Source organism: Schistocerca gregaria, chromosome 6 (genome assembly GCF_023897955.1).
Source record: "Schistocerca gregaria isolate iqSchGreg1 chromosome 6, iqSchGreg1.2, whole genome shotgun sequence".
Classification (NCBI taxonomy): Eukaryota; Metazoa; Arthropoda; class Insecta; order Orthoptera; family Acrididae; genus Schistocerca; species Schistocerca gregaria.
This window is the reverse complement of record NC_064925.1, coordinates 439,543,017-439,567,131: the sequence shown is the minus strand read 5'-3', so window position 1 is coordinate 439,567,131 and position 24,115 is coordinate 439,543,017. Positions and strand designations below refer to the sequence as shown.

The window sequence follows — 24,115 nt, the reverse complement described above, 5'->3', positions numbered from 1 at the left end:
CCTCTCCCTTAAAACCCACATCCTTTCATCTTTCCCTCTCTTTCCCTCTTTCCTGACGAAGCAACCGCCAGTTGTGAAAGCTCGAATTTTTTGTGTATGTTTGTGTTTGTTTTTGTGTCTATTGACAAGCCAGTGCTTTGGTTTGGTAAGTCACTTCATCTTTGTTTTTAGATATAACATGATATTAAACCCTATGTTTCTATTTCTACAAAAAATAAGCTTTCTTTTTCTTTTCCCTCAATATATCACTGTATTATCCTTATAGCAAATATTAAATTTACAATGAAATGAATACCCATAACTGCATTCAGGCATTGATACAAGTCAATGGGGACAGTTGAAAATGTGTGCCCCGACCAGTACTCAAACCCGGCATCTCCTGCTTACATGGCAGTAACTGCATCCATCTGACCCACTGAGGACATAGAGGATAGTGCGCCTGCAGGGACTTATCTCTGGCATGCTTCCCATGAGACCCACATTCACAACTTATTGTCCAGCACTATATTCATAGTGCCCCTGCCCATTATACTCATTACTCGCGGCTTTACTGCCGATTCCTTTAAGAGTTTGGGCACTGTTTGCGCATCCGCACAAAAGAAGATGGTCAAATGGCTGGTGAGCCTTAACTCTGAAAGCACAGATATCATCTTCATATATAAATATTAAATTTGTAGTTTCTCTCTTTCTTCTAAAATCATTATATTATTCATTAGGCTGAGGTTCAACAAAAACTCCTTGGTATGTTTCATGGCAAATGCCATTATTTTAAATCCATCACACAGAAGTGTAACGGACCCATGGTTCTGGCAATTCACTTCCATTCAATTTTTTTCTTTAGAGTTTCTCCGCCTCACAACTCTTGTTCGTCCCTGCTCTTCTCATCACTCTTCCCTTTCTGCCCTCTCTAATCCTCTTTCATTGCAGCTGTTGCGTGCAACACAACCAGACACCCAAATCAGACTGCAGTGCCACATCAATATAAGTATGGTGTATGGAAGTGAGTGTGAAGTAGAACAAAATTTTGTAAGCTTACATTGCGTGTCCACTCAATACATCCAGTATGTGGTGGATTGTTAATGTCATAATTGCATTATTTGTATTCCATCCAGAATTTTCCAGCGTTTTATTACAAAGTTAGGATAACTTTAAATCTAGTCTTTTTAAACTCTTTCCTAAAAACACTCTGGACTCTTAACAAAAGTCACTGCAGTTGTCACACTTCAGTAACACTGATCATTTGATATAATGGCTTTTTGGTATTAATTTTAATTTTTTTAGGAATGTCTGTTAGTATTTTTTTCTTCAGCAGAAGAAAAAGTTCTCTCTGCTTTGATCTCAAACAGTTTAAAGTCGATCTGATCATTTTCCTCCCATTTCTTCCTAGACTATTCTGGATTTCTACACCTCTAATTTCTACATCTCTTCTCTTCAACAATTGTTCTCTTTGGTTGCTGTTTGAAAATTTTCCTTTTACCATGGTATAACTCTCTACTGCAGTTGATTTTATGAACAATACTTGTTGTGGTGGCCTTCGAACGCTTCCTTGATTCTGTGCTACTTGTATTTTGTAGTTCCTACATCACATTTTGGTATCTTTTTTCCAATCTCTACCAGCTGTTCAGATCTCATCTCTAGATTTTCAAGTTTCTGCACTTTTATCCATGATGCCTTCTTTACTGTCCAGGTAAGATTGAACAGCCAACTCGGATGAGTGGTTTTTTTTGCCTGGCCATTAACATGACATTTACTTCTAACAGTACTTTGCGTATGTGTGAAATACACATGTATTCACTTTAAAACATGGAAACCAACCTCGCATCTGCAGAAGAAACTTCATCCCACCATCTTCAAAACTGGCATTGAGCTTATAATCCTATGCACTGACAGAGGCTCCATGACTAGGGTTACGAACTACAGGGATTACTTGGTGGAAGGACTCCACCAGCTATCAGATATGTCTACCTACAAAGCCTTGCAACAGTGACCCTACTCCAGAAATCCATTATGATTTTCAGTCCCTTCTCAAATCCTTAGGTCCATCCCAACATTTCACACAGTCCTGCCTTCTACATGCTTCTTTAAGTTCCTAAGCGTGACAAACGAGGCTGCTCTAGTGTGACCCATTACTGTGCCCCCACAAAGAGAATATGTTCTTGTGGGCCAACACCTTTAGCCTATTGCCCATAACCTACCATCGTATATAAAAGCAATGGACACCTGCACAGTACCATCCTATGCTGATCTATTCACGTGTCATCTAGAAGAATCCTTCCTGACCACCCTGAATCCAAACCCTCACCTCATTCAGATCCACTTATGACATCTTTATAATCTGACCAACGGTGCAGACACCCCATCGACATTCTTCTTGATCCACACCGCCTTCTCCCACATTCGTATCACCTGGTCCTTCTTAGCTTAACAAGCCGCCTTTCCCGATATTGATCTCCACCTTAAGGATGGGTAAATAAGACCCTACATCTCATCATCAGACCTATTAAGCACCAACAATACCTCCATTTCAACAGCTGCCATCCATTCCACACCACAGTGTCCTCCATACACTTAGCCACTCGTGTTCGCTGCCCCTGTATTGATGAGCAGTCTCTCTACAAATATGTCGCAGGTCTCAGTGAGGCCTTCACAGATCATAATTACCCTCCCAACTTTTTGCAGAAATGTATCACTCATACTTGCCTCATCAGTCACCCACCACCCCCCTGTACCCACTATCCAGCTGCAAATGAGCACTTATTTTATGACTCAGTACCACTCAGCACTGGAGCAACTGAATCACATTCTCCACCAGTGTTTCAAATACCTCTCATTGTGCACTGAAAGTTATAAATATCCTCTTCAGCCCTCTAACAGTCATATTCAGTCACCAACACAACCTACAAAATGTCCTCCTCCAACTGTCCCTAACCCATCCCTTCTCCTAACCCCTTGCCTCATGGCTCCTATTCCTGCAACACGTCTAGATCAAGACCAGTCCCATACATCCCCCCACTACTGCTGGCCTCTCCTACCACATTAAAGGCAGGGCTACCTGTGAAAGACGCCATGTGATCTACCAACTTAACTACAACCACTGTGCCACTTCGACTTGGGCATGACAACCAACAACCCACCATCAAATTGTGGCCAAAACACATCTGGACTACCCACTTACTGCACATGCCTCCCAACATTATGTGCTTCTTCTTAATGACTTCTTCACAGCATCTGATTTCTTCCTATCAACACCAGCTTTTCTAGATTGTGAATGTGGGACCGCTACATCTGTCTCCATGATTACTCTGCTATTCACAATAAAGTGCCTGGCAAAGGGTTCAATTAACCACCTTCAAACTGTCTCTCTACCATTCCACTCTCGAACAGCATGCGGAAAAAACGAGCACTTAATTTTTTCTGTGCGAGCCCTGATTTTTCTTATTTTATCGTGATGATGATTTCTCTCTATGTAGGTGGGTGCCAACACAATGTTTTCGCAATCGGAGGAGAAAACTGGTGATTGATATTTCATGAGAAGATCCCGCTGCAACGAAAAACACCTTCGTTTTAATGATTGCGTGCCTGCAACCCCCCCCCCCCCCCCTCCAGCCTTAACCTTCAGCAGCCCCAGTTCTTTACCTGTGTATCCCCTTCTCTGCTCCCTTTTCAGTACTATGCATGGCTTCTGTTCCACCGATACACCTAAATACTACTTTCCTCTTGTCTCCTCCTCTCCTTCCACCCCCATTTCCCTACCTACTACACCCTCCCAATACTGCACCCACCACATCCCTGCATGCTCCCACAGGCAGCTTAGTGACTTCTCCCACCTCTGTGCTGCTATCCCACCTCCTCCCTCCCCTCCCCCTGCCCACCCCAGCTAGACAGCTGCTTGTGTCAGATGGGCTTTGTCCGAAAGTTGATGTACATCTAGTCTCTTTCCTCATGTGCCTGTCTGCAATGCAGTGGCTCCTCTACGTGGTGAATAGCAATCTATCCTTTATGTATTATTGTCCAAACTCAATCTTCCAATTTTATGTTTCAGCTGTCTTTTAAACCAGATGTTCTTGACATCTAGCTGTTCTGCAAATGCAACTAACATAATTTCCATGTCCCTATCATTGTGGAGAAATAATTGCAAATTATCAATCTTAAATTACAGCTCTTTTTGGTAGCTTTCTATTCTCTTATAGCACGACTATTTGTTACAGATACAACCACAAAGGTTTACTTAATGTACTGAAAACATTAGAAGGCATTATTCAATGTTAATCACTTTGCCTAGTGGGATGCTAGTGGAATATTTCTCCTCACAGAGAGAAAAAAAAAGAATAGTTCAGAATTACAAACAACCAAATGAAGTAAATCACAATGGAACAGCAGACTTGACAGGCAAAATCAAAAACTTTTGGAAGCTGAATTATCTTTATCTCTGACAGGAAATTGGAAATAGAAGAAACTGGGCTTTACAGGGAAATGACAGGAAAGCCACCCAATACCCTATGATTTACCTGAATTTATTTACTGATGTTATCCTCAAGAGCAACAAGGTAAAATCCTTGTCTGTCGATCCTAGTTTAGCTTTTTCATGATTTCTATAAAATGATAAAGTGTCACTGTGTTTTTTTTTTATTTTTGTAAAATGCCTCCAAACACACACAGCCAGTTTGCTTTCTCATTCTTGCCTTACCCGAGCTGGTGATTCTTTTGCTTGAAAGGACGGCATAAAATCTTTGATCAAAGTATAAGTTGGTTGCTGAAAGCTACAACTATGCCGTATGGACACACTGAACATGTTTTACACTGGTTTTATTGTAAACTACCAAACATTTCTGCAGATAATCTAGGTCATTTGAATAAATTTTCACTTTTCATTGGTTCTGCAGTAAATAGTATTTGCTTTCTGGAAGTCAAATTTAATTTAGTTATTTTATTGTATTTTTCAGCCTCAGCTTACACGAATATTTGTGTGACTCAGGACTAAAAAATGCAATAAAAATCTGTTACAATACAATGACTGTGTTCTGCTTAGGCAGCATGCAAAGTCTGTTCAAAAGTAATTTATCTGAAAGGAATTTTTTTCCCTTCAACACATGTCTTTTCTGGAGGGCAGGGTTAAATTGAGAGTGTTAAGAAGGCAATGGCTTTTTCAATTTGTTTGTAGCATTCTTCATACAAAATCACTTTTTAATATTTGGAGAAAGTTGTAACTTCTCAGTTGAACTCACTATATGATCATGTGAAAAAAGAAAAAAGTTTTCATTTAGTGATAGCTTTGCTCACTTTTTTTCTGGATGGAAGCATAGTAATATCCACATCTGGTCAGAAGATATTGGGAGTGAAATATTTGGGTCATTCATCCTTTATCTGAGTTCAGGAGGAAGGGGCTGAATATAGTGGAGAATATAGTGAAGTGCCTAATCTACTTCAGAAGAGTGAGATGAGAGAAAACTAGTAAAAATCATGACTACGAAGTACTTGTAGGGTTGGAAAACAAATAATTATTAATGGCTTATGACATTAAAATAATTTCTACTTAAAAAGCTACCAAATTACTTCAAGAGAAAGTGCTTTTACAAAAATAAAAATTAAACATTTAGTGCCTCAAATAAATACAAAGTATTATATGAGGATACATCAAAAAGTATCTTCCATAATGTCTGCAGGCATCTTGGTAAAGACAGATTGAACATCTAAGGCACTATCCTTTTTAACTTTAGTTTTATTTGTTGACATAATTATGAAGGTTGGTCAAACAAGAAACAAAATAAAAAATTATTTTCTTCTATTTTGCCTTTATGAGGCATGTGTGGGCTATAAGCTACACAGTGGCACATATTACATTACGTACAGCATATTAAAAGAAAATTTCTTGCTATGTGCCACTTGAGGCCTACATCTGTGGTGCAAGAACTCTGAACATTTTGCTAAACCAACTCATGGAGTGCAAGTAGTTTTTTAACGTATATTGTTATGGTATGCTGATCTGTTTTGGCACCTGGTGGCCTTATGTGCTATCTTGCAGGAACAAATCACGAGACACATGTTCCAGTGAGTTCTGTTCATTTCTCTCTGAGCAGTACATAAGGGAATTTACTTTTTTGATTTGTCCTCACACTATTAGAATAAGAGGCATAAAATATAAAGAAGAAAAGAAACAAACCATACCTAAAGGTTTTCTGATGTTGTCATCTCCATCCTCTTGGTCTGAGCCTTCTGAAATAAGATCCAGTCATGGTTGTAGGAACAAATAACTAATCCTAAGCTAGCTACACATCACATTCCCAAACCATCACACTAAAGGGATGTGCACATCTAGAACTGTAACAGTCAGAGTATGTACATAAAAAGAAGAGGTTGCATACACAAACTATAAATGGTCTTTTCAGTTATGTACATTCATAGTGAAGTATTAGCCAGCATATCAGACAATGAAGATATAGTTTCTTTTTTTATTTTACTGTTACAGAAGTTATAATAAGTTTATGATAAAGAAAATGAAGATTATTTAAAAGAATAACATAAAAAATTTTTGAAAAGACTTTAAAGTCAAGGATTCTAAATTAACTAAGATAGCTAAGTTCCATTCTTTGATTTGCAGCATTCAAGGATATTTTTAGGGCTGTAATTGTAACAAAAAAAATGTTTTCCACTTATGGAACAAAACTGAAATACACATTCACTCAGAAGCATGACTTGTGTGAATCACATTCATTGAAAAAGGTGTTAAAAGCTAAGACAATAAAATGTGATATTACGAACCAGTGTGTGGAATAAAGACAGAAGGATTACTACTTAGGAAATAAAAACCTATCACTTTTTTCCTTTAATTTCTATTCAATAAATATATGTGTAGAACTGTAGCACTTGCACAACTGCTCAATATAAGCAACAAAAGTACAGTCAACTAACATCACTCTGTCATTTGACAAGTAGTTTAACTTTGATCTGGCAGCAATGGAATATGCTAAATAAATTGTGTGGCGAGGCTCCATAACCCTCCGAAATAATTAATGTATTTTAATACTATTGTATTACCTGTTCTGCAAAAAACGGCTAAATGTAAAAACTGAAAAACACGCTATTTCACCCCTATTAGTGTAATTACTAAATTTCTTTCTGCTTTGTCAACCATGTACTTAAATTATCTATAGCAGCCATCAATAGGTCTTTCCGAATAATCTCAGGAGCCACGTCGAGTGGCCATGCAGTTTGAGGCTCCATGTCATGGAGCTGCACGAGCCCTTTCGCTAAAGGCTCGAGTCCTCTCGTGTGTGTGTGTGTGTGTGTGTGTGTGTGTGTGTGTGTGTGTGTGTGTTTTATGTCCTTAGCGTCCGTTAGTTTAAGTACTGTGTAAGTCTAGGAACTGGCGACCTAAGTGTGTAGGCAATTGAAGCGAACTATGTCACTCTTTACTGAAAATGGGACAAGTCACAGTAAAGCTCCTCCACTAAAATAAATCTTACACTGTTATTATTGTAATTATTAATGTCAACAAAAAATCTGCAGAGCACCAACAAGACTTTTATATGCAACAAAATGACAATAATGATGAATGGTTCAACATATACATAAAAAACCACAAGCACTTTATTACAGCTGGTTAGAAAGCAATGAAGTAAGGAACTTACAGTAAGCTAGATTGTAGAAGAAGAAGAAGAAGAAGAAGAGAGAGGTTATAACCAAAATAGCACACTTTTATAATTGAAGCTCAGTGTCTCAGTAATTATACAGTATGGAAACAATCTTTTTCTTTTGAGTGGTCTAATGTTGTCATCACTAGAGAGGCTGTAATAGCTAATATTTAGATTTGGAAAAAATTAATCATACACTAGTTCAATGAGCCAGATAATGACACTTGTTCAATGAGCCAGATAATGTGCATAATCAAAGAAAACTCTACTTGAACAATCCAGCTGCTACACTTGGCAGAAAGTGTGTTGTTGATGCCACTTGCTAACAGCAAAGTACTTGTCCAATGAACATGAGTGAAGAATAAAAAATACTGAAGTGTTAGGCTACAGAATTCTTGCAACATTAAGTTGAAGAATTTGCATGTGTTAGCATCAGTTAATGATAAACTTACTGTGAACACAGTCAGTACACAGCACTTGTCCTTCAAAAGCAAAATCAAGGCAACAAAATATGAGGGACTACATTTTTTGGAGGTACTACAGCCATCCCCAAGATAGTTCAACACAACACTAGTGAACACATTAATTCATAAATTAAACGAAGATAAACTATGCATAATCATGCTCTTCTGTGTCCATCCATGACTCAAAGGAGCTGTCCATAGACAGCAGAATCCTCAGATACATTGATACAAGTAAAATACAGACCATAGTCTCAGAAGGGCTGACTGGGTCACAAAATGTTCCACAGCAGGTACTTCAGGAACTAAAGTTTATCAGCAAGCTGTACTGTAGGTTCAGTGCAGTTGGGCCATCTCACACATGACAAGGCAAAGGGACTTTTTTCTATTGAAAAAAAAAAAAGTACTTTGGTACTGGACCATGAAAATTATTCTGAAAATTAGATTGGAAATAGTCCATGAAGCACACATTAATCTATTTACTTATCACATTTTTGTTTGGAGTAAGGTTAAACTATTAATGAGACAATTGTTTTCACTAGAATCAGTCATCCACTCAAATCATGCAGTGCAAATTTGCTATGTACAGAACATCAATCCAGCTAATGATATAGTATTAACAGAGTTTGAATATCTGGAAACTTTCATAACCACCTTATTTTTGAACAAGTTTTACGGAAAATCTTTGATGCAGTGCAAGATGTGGACACTAAATAGTGGCAGATCCTACAGAATTGACAAATAAAATCAGAGGAACATAATAGAATGAGGTGAGATTAGAGATGGAAGGATGGTCTTAGCATGTGTTGAAATTATACCAGATAAACCTTTGGATGTTCACTACACACCAAGATCTCTAGATACGAATCCCACAGAGATTTCCAGAATTCACAAGTTCCATCAGCTGCCACCAATGTCTCTTCCACATCTCTGTACAGTTACTTTTCAGGAACTGAATCAACTACCAATAGAGAGCATATAGACCACATGTGGCAATAAAACAAAGTCAGTCACATTTTCTATTCCCTTTTTCAGTGCTACAGAAGAGATTTTGGAGTTGTGATTTTTTTTTTAAATATCCATCTCCAGTTTAGGAATTTCACATTTTGGACATTGTTTCTCTAGCATCCAAGGGCAATTATGGTTCACCACTGAGCCTGAGTATCGATACAGAGAATTGTCACAGATATTAGGGCTCCAGGAGAAAGCCATGGCTTGTGGGGCACAGCCACCATGGCAAGGCGGTGCCACCTTCTGGTAGCGGCTTACCGATATACCGAAACCCAGGATTGTGGCCAGTATCCCGCTAGTCACTGAAGCCTTATGTATGCACCATTGGATAGCAGTGTATTTCAACCTTGCCCGACAAATATTTTATGATTTGGACCGAATGTGGTATGTGCTTAGATCACTCGACTATGCATTCATGATTTCTGTTGTGAGTAACCACAGAAACCGCCTGCTTTGTTCTGCTGGTTCGGCTGAAGAGGCTAGCGATGGCAGTCCTCTCTCTGTGTGTGTGTGTGTGTGTGTGTGTGTGTGTGTGTGTGTGTGTCCATCCCTTTATTTTCTGAAGGAGGATTTGGCCTAAACCTTAGCGTGTAACAATCTTTTCACTAGGACAGTCTACAACTCAAAGTGTCATCTTTATGATGAAAAGCAGTGTGTCATTTTTATAGCCGTTCATATTCCAGTCTGGACTCTCCATTGTTTGATTAGGCCTTACTGTGTTTTGCAACCCACCAAATATCCAGTTCAGGAAATAAGCCATTTCTTGATCATACTAAGCTTTTAGGCAATATAGTAGTTTGAATAAAATCCTTTTGAGAAATTAGCCACTTCATTATGAAACAATAAACACATAAAAAAGACTCTCTGACCATCTGACAGCAGTGCTCTTCAGGGAGACTAAATTGCTAGATTCTGTAGTAAGTGTTCCCTATACATTATAATATTTTGGTTATAACTGAAAATTGATGTCACATTCTGGAACATCACTGGACAGTCCAAAGTGAAGTTGCTTTGGAAGGATCGCCAAGCTATCACAAACTCTATGTATTTACTAGGCAGCTGTGGATGCAGCAGCAAAAAATTATAAAGGGTGTTGAGATAACTGAAGGCCGTAACAGCACAAACAGGGAGCCTGACTGCCAGCAATCCCAATTCATCAGGCTGTGTGTGTTTGCCAGTCAGCAGTTCATTGGGCCCTAGGTTCAACTTTCTTTATAAACAAGCAGTCCAAAGATAACTGCTGTGTGGTATTGACACCATGCTGCAGCACCAACTGCCCCCTAGGTACAAGCTGGTACTTTTCTCTTGCCTGCCTACCATGTGTCAACATAGTAAAGGCAATTGCCTTTCATTTGCCATCCCAAGCAAAGGTGTCTAGTGTTTCAAATGTCTACTGACATTCCACTGACAACTGAAATAGTATGGTGTGAAGGGAAGACAGTCCCCACAACTGCTGTAAAGGCAGTTACAATGTCTATTTAATAATACTTAATCAGTGCTTTATAATGATGCAGCTTAATGCCCAAAAGATTTTAGTTGACTTGATACTGGCTATGTAAGGCTACACTAAAATGTTGTTCTTTGAAGGTGCGCAAGATGCAATATTTTCCATTTATAATAATTAGGGTGAATTTTTTTAGTAATAAGACAATCATCTGCTCAGGGCATATGGAGATAAATTTAGTAGTGTAATATCACAATAAGGTATCCAAATGTGAGATCATTCTAAGCACTTTTTGCACATTGAACAAAAGGAGTTAAGATGAGGTCACAACCATCAAATCATATTCAGCAACTAGAGAGCACATTGATCTAGAAGGCTTCTTCCCTAACACTAGATCGCGTGTTTCTTGGTTTCTGCTATCAGTCATCTCATATACCAGTCTTTAAAAGGACCTTGTGAAATCTCTCTCTCTCTCTCTCTCTCTCTCTCTCTCTCTCTCTCTCTCTCTCTCTCTCTCTCTCTCTCTCTCTCTCTTGGCCTCCCCCCCCCCTTTTTTTATTTCTTTGAGAGCAAAATCTAGCAGTTTTACAGGTTGGTGGTAGCCCCTCACTCAAAAAGCATTACCTGCACACATTATTACTTCCCATCATGCTTATCATCCCATTTCGTACAGCTCATCATAATCCTACTCGATGTGCCATCCTCCAGTGTCTAGATCCTGACCTCCACTGAAGATTTTCCTTAAAACTTTTCTCTCAGAAACTTATTGGTTATGGAAGTATTGTTTCAAGGAATACCACTTCTCAAATTATACATCGTCACTGATTAGATCGGTATCCTGTAGATCTGTAGTTCGAACTTTCTTGATGAGCTGTATGATGTAACGGCTAGTCCATCAGTCCATATGATATCTATGCAGTTTTTGACCTGATTGTGTCAGATATTTATTGTTTTTTTTTGTTCATTGTCTATACCAATAGACTAAACAAAGAGCACAAAATTTTATATTTTTAATGTTTAGGGCATTTGTTTTACAAATTGCAAAGAGATGAAAATTTCTTCTTTTTCTAAGAGTGCTGTGAAACAAAAGTATCTTAACTTAAACACTGTTCATTCTATGTTGCTGAAACTGTAAATGTACTGGTATGTAAAGGTATTGGTTATGTGCAGCACAATAATGCTGCAATATTTGCTTGATTTGACTAAAATAATAAATATATATGTTTAGGGAAAAAACAGGTATGGAAGTGAAATGGATAATTTGGCAACCATGGAAACAACATGTTACATTAGGAATCAGGAAACAACAAGCCTTTGCCATTGACCCTGATATGGATCTTCAGTCGAGATGGTGTCATGGACTGGTGAACAGTGCACTGTTACTGTGAAGGTGTTTTACAAAACAACAATAGCCACATGGCCACACAGCATGTATTTTGTGTTCATTACAATCTCGCATGTTGTGCCCCAGTCCTGCTGAAAGTGCTATCAATGCTATACAGATTTGAGGAAACAGGTGGTACAGTGCAAAAGAGGGGTGGAAATGCAATACATGTATGCACACCGGAGACTGTTGCATGACTGGAAGAAGCCTTCAGCTGAGGTTACAGTTGTTTTGCATGCAAGCACACACTGCGACTTGGCTGTCAGATCACAGTGTATGGCAAATACTGCACAAGTAACTGCAATACAACCCATACAAAATTCAGAGTGAAAAAACTGAATGTAGAAGACCACCCAAAGAGATTCTCCTTTGCCCAAGAATTGTTGGAACTCATGACGACAACCCAGGCTTATGAGGCAAGTTGATCATGAGTGGTGAAGCCAAGTTTTGTGGGTCAGGCTTTGTTAACATGCAAAAGTTTAGATACTGGTCACTTGAAAATCCTGAAATATTGCATGAAATGCCACTTTGCAGCCAGAAAGTGGTCCTGTGGTGCAGCGTATCACTGTTTGGTATAATAGGGCTTCTTTTTTTTTAAATGCTGCTACTGTGAATACAGAATGGTATGTTCATATGTTGAATGATTTCCTAGTGTGATAACTTGCAGATCTTCCTGTAATTGCAAACACAGTGTTCCAATAAGTTGTGGCCACATGCCATACTTCACGGGATTCCATTAACACACTACAGAACAACTTTCCTGGTCATCTCATAAGAGATAATGGGAACATTTTCTGGCCTCCAAGATCTCCTAACCTTTCAGCACACGATTTCTTCCTTTAGAGTCATCTGAAACCTCAAATCTTCTGGTGTGACTCTGCACACACCATCACAGAACTGGAGGATAAAATTTTGAAGGAAGTTAATCGAATTCCAGTGCCAGTCATGCAAGATGTGATGTCTAACTTCCATAAAGACTTGAAATGTGTGTAAAGGAAACTTGAAATGTGTGTGAAGGAAAATAGAGGCCATCTACGTGATGTCATTTTCAAGTGATGGGCGTGTTAAATTACAATCATTGTAAATTCATGTTGTATTTGTTCTGCATCACCATAAACAAATTTAAACAAATGTTGGACATATCAAAATTGCCCTTTCCACTGCCACACCTGTTATAAAAAACACCCCTTTTGTATTTCCTCTAATAGAGATTACGTTTTCCATGTGTGTGTTCACAAACAGTGGTTTCAATTTCAATATGGAAAAAGAATGGGTTGTTAAGATAACATTAAAAACATTGTGTTACATAAAAGGACTAAGAGATTTAAGAAACAAATGGGGATATCAGTAGTTTTCTTCAAAGACTGCAGTGAAGTATTAGGATTACTAAATACCAAATCACACTTCATTAACCCTATAGTATAAACCTGATCAAGATATTACAGTAGCAGAAAGCTACAAGAGTTTCAAATAATCTTTTTTTTCTGGTGCAGGTGATTAAAATAAATAAAGTAAACAATGCAAAGCAATAACTTTATCAGTGTTACTTAAGGTCTCACTCATATGATATTTTTCATTTATATCATTTCCAAAGGCAATGTATACACTCTTCAGTAGGCACCCTGGGCTTCATCTTATTTAGGATACTGTCAGCCAGCATGTTTAAAATTTCTAGGTTTAGACAATGTAGGACTCTCACTCTGAGGGTTCTGTACAATCTTAATTATGTATGTAGATAATTCGTCTATCGGTTCTGGTAAGTCCGTTTGTAATACTGAAATATTTTATGTAAGTGGTTGTATCTTGTGATTGCATCCCCCAAAGAACTTAAAGTTCTTACACTGTTGAGGGCTGTAGACCTTAGTATTTGTCATAAGTTTCATGATGAAAACTCAACACATTACTAAGAAAAAGCGGCATTAAAAGAAGACAACAAAATGATGCTACAAGGGTATCATTTTTACTGACTGAGGTACAGAGCTATAAAAATGAAGCCACAACACTTTCAATGCAGAAAATTGGATTTGAATTTCTTAGATTGGTGGTCCCTTTGAAGAATACAAGCAACCTGACACCAGCTTTGAAAACTGGCACTAATGGTTAATGCAATTGCAACCAATCCAGCTTCAATGGCACTCAGATATTCTGAGGATGTATGTTGTTTAGAAATAGTTTGCCTACTTTTATTACCATTCAGGAAGCAGTGTGTGTGTGTGTGTGTGTGTGTGTGTGTGTGTGTGTGGTGTGTGTGTGGTGTGGTGTGGTGTGGTGTGGTGTGCGCGTGTGTGCGCGTGTGTGCGCGTGTGTGCGCGTGTGTGCGCGTGTGTGCGCGTGTGTGCGCGTGTGTGCGCGTGTGTGCGCGTGTGTGCGCGTGTGTGCGCGCGCGGGTATATACCTATCCTTTTTTCTCCCCAAGGTAAGTCTTTCTGCTCCCGGGATTGTAATGACTCCTTACCCTCTCCCTTAAAACCCACATCCTTTCATCTTTCCTTCTCCTTCCCTCTTTCCTGACAAAGCAACTGCCGGTTGTGAAAGCTCCAAATTTTGTATGTGTGTTTGTGTGTTATTTCATTGTGCCTGTCTACCGGCGCTTTCCCCTCTTGGTAAGTCTTGGAATCTTTGTTTTTAATATATTTTTCCCATGTGGAAGTTTCTTCCTAATACAAAGATTCCAAGACTTACCAAGCGGGAAAGTGCTGGCAGACAGGCACATGAACAAAACACACAAACACACACACAGAATTACTAGCTTTTGCAACCGATGGTTGCTTCTTCAGGAAGGAGAGGGAAAGACGAAAGGATGTGGGTTTTAAGGGAGAGAGTAAGGAGTCATTCCAATCCCGGGAGCGGAAAGACTTCCCTTAGGGGAAAAAAAGGACAGGTGTACACTCGCGCGCACACACACACACACACACACACACACACACACACACACACACACACACACACACACACACATCCATCCGCACGTACACAGACACAAGCACACATATTTAAAGGCAAACAATATGTCTGCTTAGTCTGTGTATGTGCGGATGGGTGTGTGTGTGTGTGTGTGTGTGTGTGTGTGTGTGTGTGTGTGTGTGTGTGTGTGTGTGTGTGTGTGTGTGTGTGTGTGGGCGCGCGCGAGAGTGTACACCTGTCCTTTTTTTCCCCTAAGGGAAGTCTTTCCGCTCCCGGGATTGGAATGACTCCTTACCCTCTCCCTTAAAACCCACATCCTTTCGTCTTTCCCTCTCCTTCCTGAAGAAGCAACCATCGGTTGCGAAAGCTAGTAATTCTGTGTGTGTGTTTGTGTGTTTTGTTCATGTGCCTGTATGCCGGCGCTTTCCCGCTTGGTAAGTCTTGGAATCTTTGTTTTTGATATATTTTTCCCATGTGGAAGTTTCTTTCTATTTTATTTACATTATATATATATATATATATATATATATATATATATATATGAACTGAAAGACATAGTGAAAATAGAGTGACCATAAAGAAAACTGCACAGTTTCAACCAGTTTTCCACATGAAAGAGAGCAGTTTGGCTCACGAACAATGGATTAGGCACTGATCTGTAAGTACTTTTCCATTTTATTATAAAAACTTCAATGAACTTTTTTAAGTCTATAACCTATAAGTGCAAACAATAATGTATATGTGCAAATGAAAAGAAAAAGTGTAATATTTCTGGACATCCACTTAAGATTTCTCGTAAATAAAGCAAAATTATGTGGGTGTGCAGGTTAAATAAAAGACTTAATGGACAGCAAGCAAAAGGCAGCTTTCTTTTAAACTCCTGTAATTTCTACACAACTGCTATGAAAATGACCTCCAAAGAAACCTGTTATGTTTGAACTCCGTATTACCCTACTTGTGGTATACAACAAAAGATGCAGCAATTGTCAACGAAATCATAGGTTATGAGAACTTTATCTCTATAAAGTTATTTTCTTTAACAAGGAACTTCAGTCTGTACACCAAACATCAGCTAACAACTTTTTAAAAGCACCTTCAGAGATGACCAATTTAATGTTGCCAGTAGGCATCTAACACCATTAATTCTGACTTGTGAAGTTAATAGTATAGCTCGCACATGGTACATGCAATAATATCTGTGAACACTGCAGTGGAATGACTATCATCTAACAGTAGAAGAGAAGCTGTAACATAAGCTACATGCTCTTTAACTGTTGACTATTTCTTGCAATTTAACTGTTTTTTTTTTTTTATTTTTAAACAGTATGTTGGAATACTATATTCAGAAATTGGTTATCTTTCAACCCATCCTTGCCCCAACTTCAAATTTTATCAAAGGCTAAAAGAAGTGTGTGTAAAACAAAAGAAAGGCAACCACTCACCTACGGGTCTCTGATGTGTGACATAGAAACATGCAACAGAAAACCATATTTACACTAACTTTCAAGCTCTTTATCTTTCTCTACTGAAACTACAGCAGATTCAGACACACACAATCAACAAGCACCCAAACTAACACCCACAGGGAGACTGAATGTTGATTATTGATAGTAGTAGATAGAAGTGGGGAGGGGATAGTGAAGGACACACAATGCAACAGGAGTGGTAGTAGCCTAGTGCAAGGCAGGTCTTTCAACATAGAAAAGCTGATCAGGAATAGAGAACATAGGGGGAGGGGGAGGGGGGCCAGAGGCGCAGGCAGAGGGGGAGGGGGAGGGGGGCCAGAGGCGCAGGCAGAGGGGGAGGGGGAGGGGGGCCAGAGGCGCAGCCAGAGGGGGAGGGGGAGGGGGGCCAGAGGCGCAGCCAGAGGGGGAGGGGGAGGGGGGCCAGAGGCGCAGCCAGAGGGGCAGGGGGAGGGGGGCCAGAGGCGCAGCCAGAGGGGCAGGGGGAGGGGGGCCAGAGGCGCAGCCAGAGGGGCAGGGGGAGGGGGGCCAGAGGCGCAGCCAGAGGGGCAGGGGGAGGGGGGCCAGAGGCGCAGCCAGAGGGGCAGGGGGAGGGGGGCCAGAGGCGCAGCCAGAGGGGCAGGGGGAGGGGGGCCAGAGGCGCAGCCAGAGGGGCAGGGGGAGGGGGGCCAGAGGCGCAGCCAGAGGGGCAGGGGGAGGGGAGCCAGAGGCGCAGCCAGAGGGGCAGGGGGAGGGGGGCCAGAGGGGCAGGGGGAGGGGAGCCAGAGGCGCAGCCAGAGGGGCAGGGGGAGGGGGGCCAGAGGCGCAGCCAGAGGGGCAGGGGGAGGGGGGCCAGAGGGGCAGGGGGAGGGGGGCCAGAGGCGCAGCCAGAGGGGCAGGGGGAGGGGGGCCAGAGGCGCAGCCAGAGGGGCAGGGGGAGGGGGGCCAGAGGCGGAGGCAGAGGGGAGGGGGGGCCAGAGGCGGAGGCAGAGGGGAGGGGGGGCCAGAGGCGGAGGCAGAGGGGAGGGGGGGCCAGAGGCGGAGGCAGAGGGGAGGGGGGGCCAGAGGCGGAGGCAGAGGGGAGGGGGGGCCAGAGGCGGAGGCAGAGGGGAGGGGGGGCCAGAGGCGGAGGCAGAGGGGAGGGGGGGCCAGAGGCGGAGGCAGAGGGGAGCGGGGGCCAGAGGCGGAGGCAGAGGGGAGCGGGGGCCAGAGGCGGAGGCAGAGGGGAGCGGGGGCCAGAGGCGGAGGCAGAGGGGAGCGGGGGCCAGAGGCGGAGGCAGAGGGGAGCGGGGGCCAGAGGCGGAGGCAGAGGGGAGCGGGGGCCAGAGGCGGAGGCAGAGGGGAGCGGGGGCCAGAGGCGGAGGCAGAGGGGAGCGGGGGCCAGAGGCGGAGGCAGAGGGGAGCGGGGGCCAGAGGCGGAGGCAGAGGGGAGCGGGGGCCAGAGGTGGAGGCAGAGGGGAGGGGGGGCCAGAGGTGGAGGCAGAGGGGAGGGGGGGCCAGAGGTGGAGGCAGAGGGGAGGGGGGGCCAGAGGTGGAGGCAGAGGGGAGGGCTGGCCAGAGGTGGAGGCAGAGGGGAGGGCTGGCCAGAGGTGGAGGCAGAGGGGAGGGGGGGCCAGAGGTGGAGGCAGAGGGGAGGGGGGGCCAGAGGTGGAGGCTAGGGGAGGGGGGGCCAGAGGTGGAGGCAGAGGGGAGGGGGGGCCAGAGGTGGAGGCAGAGGGGAGGGGGGGCCAGAGGTGGAGGCAGAGGGGAGGGGGGGCCAGAGGTGGAGGCAGAGGGGGGGCCAGAGGTGGAGGCAGAGGGGGGCCAGAGGTGGAGGCAGAGGGGGGCCAGAGGTGGAGGCAGAGGGGGGCCAGAGGTGGAGGCAGAGGGGGGCCAGAGGTGGAGGCAGAGGGGGGCCAGAGGTGGAGGCAGAGGGGGGCCAGAGGTGGAGGCAGAGGGGGGCCAGAGGTGGAGGCAGAGGGGGGCCAGAGGTGGAGGCAGAGGGGGGCCAGAGGTGGAGGCAGAGGGGGGCCAGAGGTGGAGGCAGAGGGGGGCCAGAGGTGGAGGCAGAGGGGGGCCAGAGGTGGAGGCAGAGGGGGGCCAGAGGTGGAGGCAGAGGGGGGGCAGAGGTGGAGGCAGAGCGGGGGGCAGAGGTGGAGGCAGAGCGGGGGGCAGAGGTGGAGGCAGAGCGGGGGGCAGAGGTGGAGGCAGAGCGGGGGGCAGAGGTGGAGGCAGAGCGGGGGGCAGAGGTGGAGGCAGAGGGGGGCAGAGGTGGAGGCAGAGGGGGGCAGAGGTGGAGGCAGAGGGGGGCAGAGGTGGAGGCAGAGGGGGGCAGAGGTGGAGGCGGCGGGGGAGAGGTATTAGGAGGGGGGAGAGATGGTAGGGGTGAGGTGAGTTTAGGTCAGGTGAAGTAGATGAGGAGGGGGAGAAGGGTGGTGATAGGGGGAGGTGGAGGGGTGGAGGGAGGGAGGGCCTACATTGGAGGCAGGAAGATTGTTGTTGGCAGTACACAATCTGTACAGAGCAGGAGCCATGTGGACAGATGAGTGAAGTGAAAATTTAAGGCAAGACAATGGGTAACAGGTTAGTGTAGTTTTAGACAAGTGGAATTGCAAAAGTGTGGGATATGCTGTATAAACAATTCCCATCTTTCTAGTTCAGAAAACTAATGCCGGGAGGGAGTATTCAACTAACTTGCATAGTGAATAATCTGTTGATGCCATCTGTGTTGTGTGTATCATGTTAGGTAACTAGATGGTTAAGTATGCTGTTTGTCACAGTTTGGCTGTGGGCCACTTTTGCGAGTAGTCAGTTGTTTACTTGCCATTCCCACATAGAATGCTGCACAGTAATTGCATAGTAGCTAACATATAACATGGCTGCTTTCACATGTGGCCTTGTCTTTTAAGCTTAGGAAATGCCTGCAATTGAACTGCGGTATGAAGTGATTGGTGGGTGTATGGAATAGGTCTTACACCTGGGTTGACAATAATGGAAAGACCCACTGCAGGATTGGGAGCGAGGTTGAAGTAAGTATATTCTGTGGGTTGGGTGGGTGGTGGAACATAACTGTAGGTGATGTAGGTAGGATTCTGGGTAGGTTGACTTTGTACTGAAACTCAGATTGGTAATCTTCTCAACTGTGGTCATTCCAACAAAGTACTGAAACTTCCTAGCAGATTAAAACTGTGTGCTGTACCAAGATATAAGCCTGGGACCTTTGTTTGCCGCTCATGGGCAAGTGCTCTACCAACTGAGCTATCCAAGCATGACTCACATTCTGGCCCACAGCTTTAATTCTACCTGTATCTCGTCTCCAACTTTCCAAACTTCACAGAAGTTCTCCTGCATATTTTGTGGTACTAGCACTCCTGGAAGAAAGGACATTGCAAAGACATACCTTAGTCACAGCCTGGGGGCTTTGTTTTCAGAATGAAATTTTCACTCTGCAGTGGACTGTGCACTGGTTTGAAACTTCCTGACTAATTAAAACTGTGTACCTGACTGGGTCCAAACCTGGGACATTTGCCTTTTGTAGTCAAGTGCGTGACTGACTGAGGTATCCAATCACTACTCATCACCTATCCCACAGCTTTACATTCACCAGCATCTCATCTTCAACCTTATACAAGATGAGATACTGGCAGAAGTGAAGCTGTGGAGAGGGTTGTGACTCTTTGCTTCCATAGCTCAGTTAGTAGAGCGCATGCCCATGAAAGGCAAAGGTCTCAGGTTTTAGTCCCAGTCCAGCACACAGTTTTAATCTGCCCGGAAGTTTCAAATCAGTGCACACTCCACTGTAGAGTGATAATTCATTCTACTTAAGTACTGTTTCCATTTCAGTGCAATCTTCCACTCATTGGTCATGATTCTTTCGGTATTATGCTTGATGAGCTTTCTCAAAGAACTTAATCTCTAAAGTCTTCTTCATCCTCCTCAATCAGTCCTTTGAATTACGAAGTAAAAAAGGGCGAAAAATTTACATGTGATTGAATACTTACTTATCACGGGGATATAGTCACAACAAATCAACACTTGAATTTTATTTACTTTGCAAACTTACCAATTGTTTTCTTGTCAGTGAAATGTTTGCCATTCACAATGGAGATTCAGTAGTACACTCTCTCTTTCTCGGAAGGAAGTCTGTCACGTTGTTAGATCATTTTTAAGGTACAGCACCTGCACACATATCCTTCTATTCTGTCATGTGTAAGGCAACTGATTTTTCATGGGCAATGCTCAGGCATACTAACTCCCTCACTCCATGCAGCAATGATCTTCCATAGTGACACTACATGATGGTATAAGAAAAGAAATATATGAAAGGAGTTTGAATAGTTCCCACACTTTGTAATTCCTAGGATGTGAAACAACTGTGCATTTGTAGGCTTTCATTTAAGGTGTTCTCCAATTCCCATGGAATTGCATCTCTTAATATTACCAAACTTTTGGAGATTATCTATTTGATGAACATAAATAATGCTTTTTCAGCACTTAAAATTTGGTTCCTTCATTATTTTATTTCATGAGTCAAATTTGTTTGTTTTGTGTATTACAATTCATTTCATGCTTAGACGACATCAAAGTACATAAGATTTTGTAGGAAGGTTCTGACTTAAACCTTGCAGAAATTGCTCTTGTACCAGTACACACACTGATTAAACAATACTACAAGCATATTTTTATTTGCTCCTCTCAATCATTAAAGATGTATTCTTTACTTAACTCATATTTTGTTGATCAGTTGATTTTTTTTTTTTTTTTTATCTGTTTGCCGACAGCTTTGGTTACTTGACCTGGAATACTAATGTAGCTCATAAAACTTTACAAAAGTTACAAAAGAACGTATCTTACAACAACTGCTACTTGTTTTCATTTCCATTCAAAATAAACAAGTTTTGCATACTCAGTAAAACATACAGTACACGTAGTGAGTGTTGATTAAAAATAAAAATAGACCAGTTGAGTGTGAATAACTACTGAAAAATCCTGAAGGACCTACTGGATGGGTGTTATTTTATACAAATCTGCAATATGCTCATGGATACAGATGAAAACTGATCAGATGTGGAGAGAAGGGTAGCCTTCTTGATTCAGAATCTGTTCCAGAGAATGGACAAAAAAATCTGAATGCAAGGACAGTGAGTGTGAGAATAGACAAACTTGAAGGACAATTTAGACAAGCAATATGTCGAATAACCAGAAATCCCTGAACATACACAAAAGCTATGGAAAGAGTGTTCAAGTGCTTAGGGAAGAAATTTAAATAGGCTAACAGTAAGTTAAAGCATGTAGGTAGAACATGCAACAAAACAATACGCAAAACTGGAACTCTCGAATCTGAAATATTGAAGGAAGTATCAAAATTTCTTAAATAAGCAAGAACTGGATAATAATGGCAACGGAATAACAATACTGTAAGGTGCAATACCCCTGATGAACCATAGACCTTGCGGTGGTGGTGAGGCTTGTGCATGCTTCAGTACAGATAGCCGTACCACAGGTGCGACCACAACTATGGGTATCTGTAGAGAGGCCAGACAAACATGTGGTCCCTGAAGAGAGGGAGCAGCCTTTTCAGTAACTGCAGGGGCAACAGTCTCAATGATTGACTGATCTTGCCTTGTAACATTAACCAAAACGGCCTTGCTGTGCTGGTGCTGTGAATGGCTGAAAGTGAGGGGAAATTACAGCCGTAATTTTTCCCGAGGGCATGCAGCTTTACTGTACGGTTAAATGATGATGGCGTCCTCTTGGGTAAAATATTCCAGAGGTAAAATAGTCCCCATTTGGACCTCTGGGTGGGAACTACTCTGGAGGTAGTCGTTATCAGGAGAATGAAAACTGGAGTTCTATGGATCAGAGCATGGACTGTCATATTCCTTAATGGGGCAGGTAGGTTAGAAAATTTAAAAAGGGAAATCGATACGTTAAAGTTAGATATAGTGGGAATTAGTGAAGTTCGGTGGCAGGAGGAACAAGACTTTTGGTCAGGCGAATACAGAATTATAAATAAAAAATCAAATAGGGGTAATGCTGGAGAAGATATAATAATGAATATAAAAATAGGAGCATGGATAAGCTGCTACAAACAGCACAGTGAATGCATTATTGTAGCCAAGATAGACACAAAGCCCATGCCTGCCAAATTTGTACAAGTTTATATGCCAACACTCTGCCGATGATGAAGAGAATGAAGAAATGTATGAGGTGAGAAAAGAAATTATTCAGACAGTGAGCCAGCATGTCATTAGGTAACAGAAGAGATATTGAATTTAACTGCTGAAAGGAGAAAATTTTAAAATGCAGTAAATGAAGCAGGCAAAAAGGAATATGAATGTATTAAAAATGAGATCGTCAGGAAGTGTAAAATGGCTAAGAAAGGATGACTAGAGGACAAATGTAAGGATTTAGAATCGTATATCACTACAGGTAAAATAGATACTACCTACATCTTTGGAGAAAAGAGAACCACTTGTATGAATATAAAGAGCTCAGATGGAAACCCAGTTCTAAGCAAAGAAGTGAAAGTAGAAAGTTGGGAGGAATATATAAAGGGTCTATACAAGGGTGATGTACTTGAAGACAATATTATGGAAATGGAAGAGGATATAGATGAAGATGAAATGGGAGACATGACATTGGATGAAGAATTTGACAAAGAACTGAAAGATCTAAGTCAAAACAAGGCCCCAAGAGCAGACAACATTCCGTAAGACCTACTGATAGCCTTAGGAGAGCCAACCATGACTGAACTATACCATCTAGTGAGCAAGATGTTTGAGACAGGTGAAATACCCTTAGACTTCAAGAAAAATATAATAATTCAAATCCCAAAGAAAGGAGGTGTCATAACTATCAGTTTAATAAATCTTGACTGCAAAATACTAACACAAATTCTTTACAAATGAATGGAAAATCTGGTAGAAGCTGATCTCAGAGAAGATCAGTTTGAATTCCGTAGAAATGATGCAACAGACGAGGCGATACTGGCCCTACACCTTATCTTACAAGATAGATTAATGAAAGGCAAACCTACATTTCTAGCATTTGTAGACTTAGAAGAAGCTTTTGACAGTGTTGACTGGAATACGGCAGTGTTGACTGGAATACTCTCTTTCAAATTCTGAAGGTGGCAAGGGTAAAATGCATGGAGTGAAAGGCTATTTACAACTTGTACGGAAAGCAGAAGGCAGTTGTAAGGGTTGAGGGGCACAAAAGGGAAGCAGTGGTTGGGAGGAGAGTGAGATAGGGTTGTAGCCTAACCCCTATGTTATTGAATCTGTATATTGAGCAAGCAGTAAAAGAAACAAAATAAAAATTTCGAGTAGGAATTAAAATCCATGCAGAAGAAATAAAAATGACATTTTAATTCTGTGAGAGAATTTCTGAAGAAGAGAAATTTGTTAACATCGAGTATAGATTTCAGTGTCAGGAAGGCTTTTCTGAAAATATTTGTATGCAGTGTAGCCATGTATGGAAGCAAAACATGGGCAATAAATATTTTAGACATGAAGATAACAGAAGCTTTCAAAATGCTTTACTACTGAAGAATGCTGAAGATTAGATGGGTAGATCACGTAACTGATGAAGAGGTACTGAATGGAATTGGCGAGAAGAGGAATTTGTGGCACAAATTGACTAGAAGAAGGGATCGGTTGGCAGGACATGTTCTGAGGCATCACCAGATTAGTACTGGAGGGAATTGTGGAGGGTAAAAATCGTAGACGGAGACCAAGAGATGAACAGACTAAGCAGTTTCAGAAGGATGTAGGTTGCAGTAGTTACTCAGAGACAAAAAAGCTTGCACAGAATAGAGTAGCATGGAGAGCTGCATCAAACCAGTCTCTGAACTAAAG

At 42.1% G+C, this 24,115-nt stretch overlaps 1 protein-coding gene across 1 annotated transcript in view; it reads right to left on the bottom strand.

Annotated features, from left to right (window-relative positions):
• Positions 1–24,115, bottom strand: part of LOC126277983 (dystrobrevin beta) — a gene marked incomplete in the record, with an annotated part of 561,627 nt that overhangs the window by 13,797 nt on the left and 523,715 nt on the right. The window contains 1 exon segment of the mRNA XM_049977648.1: positions 6,166–6,213. Coding sequence (XP_049833605.1) covers positions 6,166–6,213 — 48 coding nt within the window.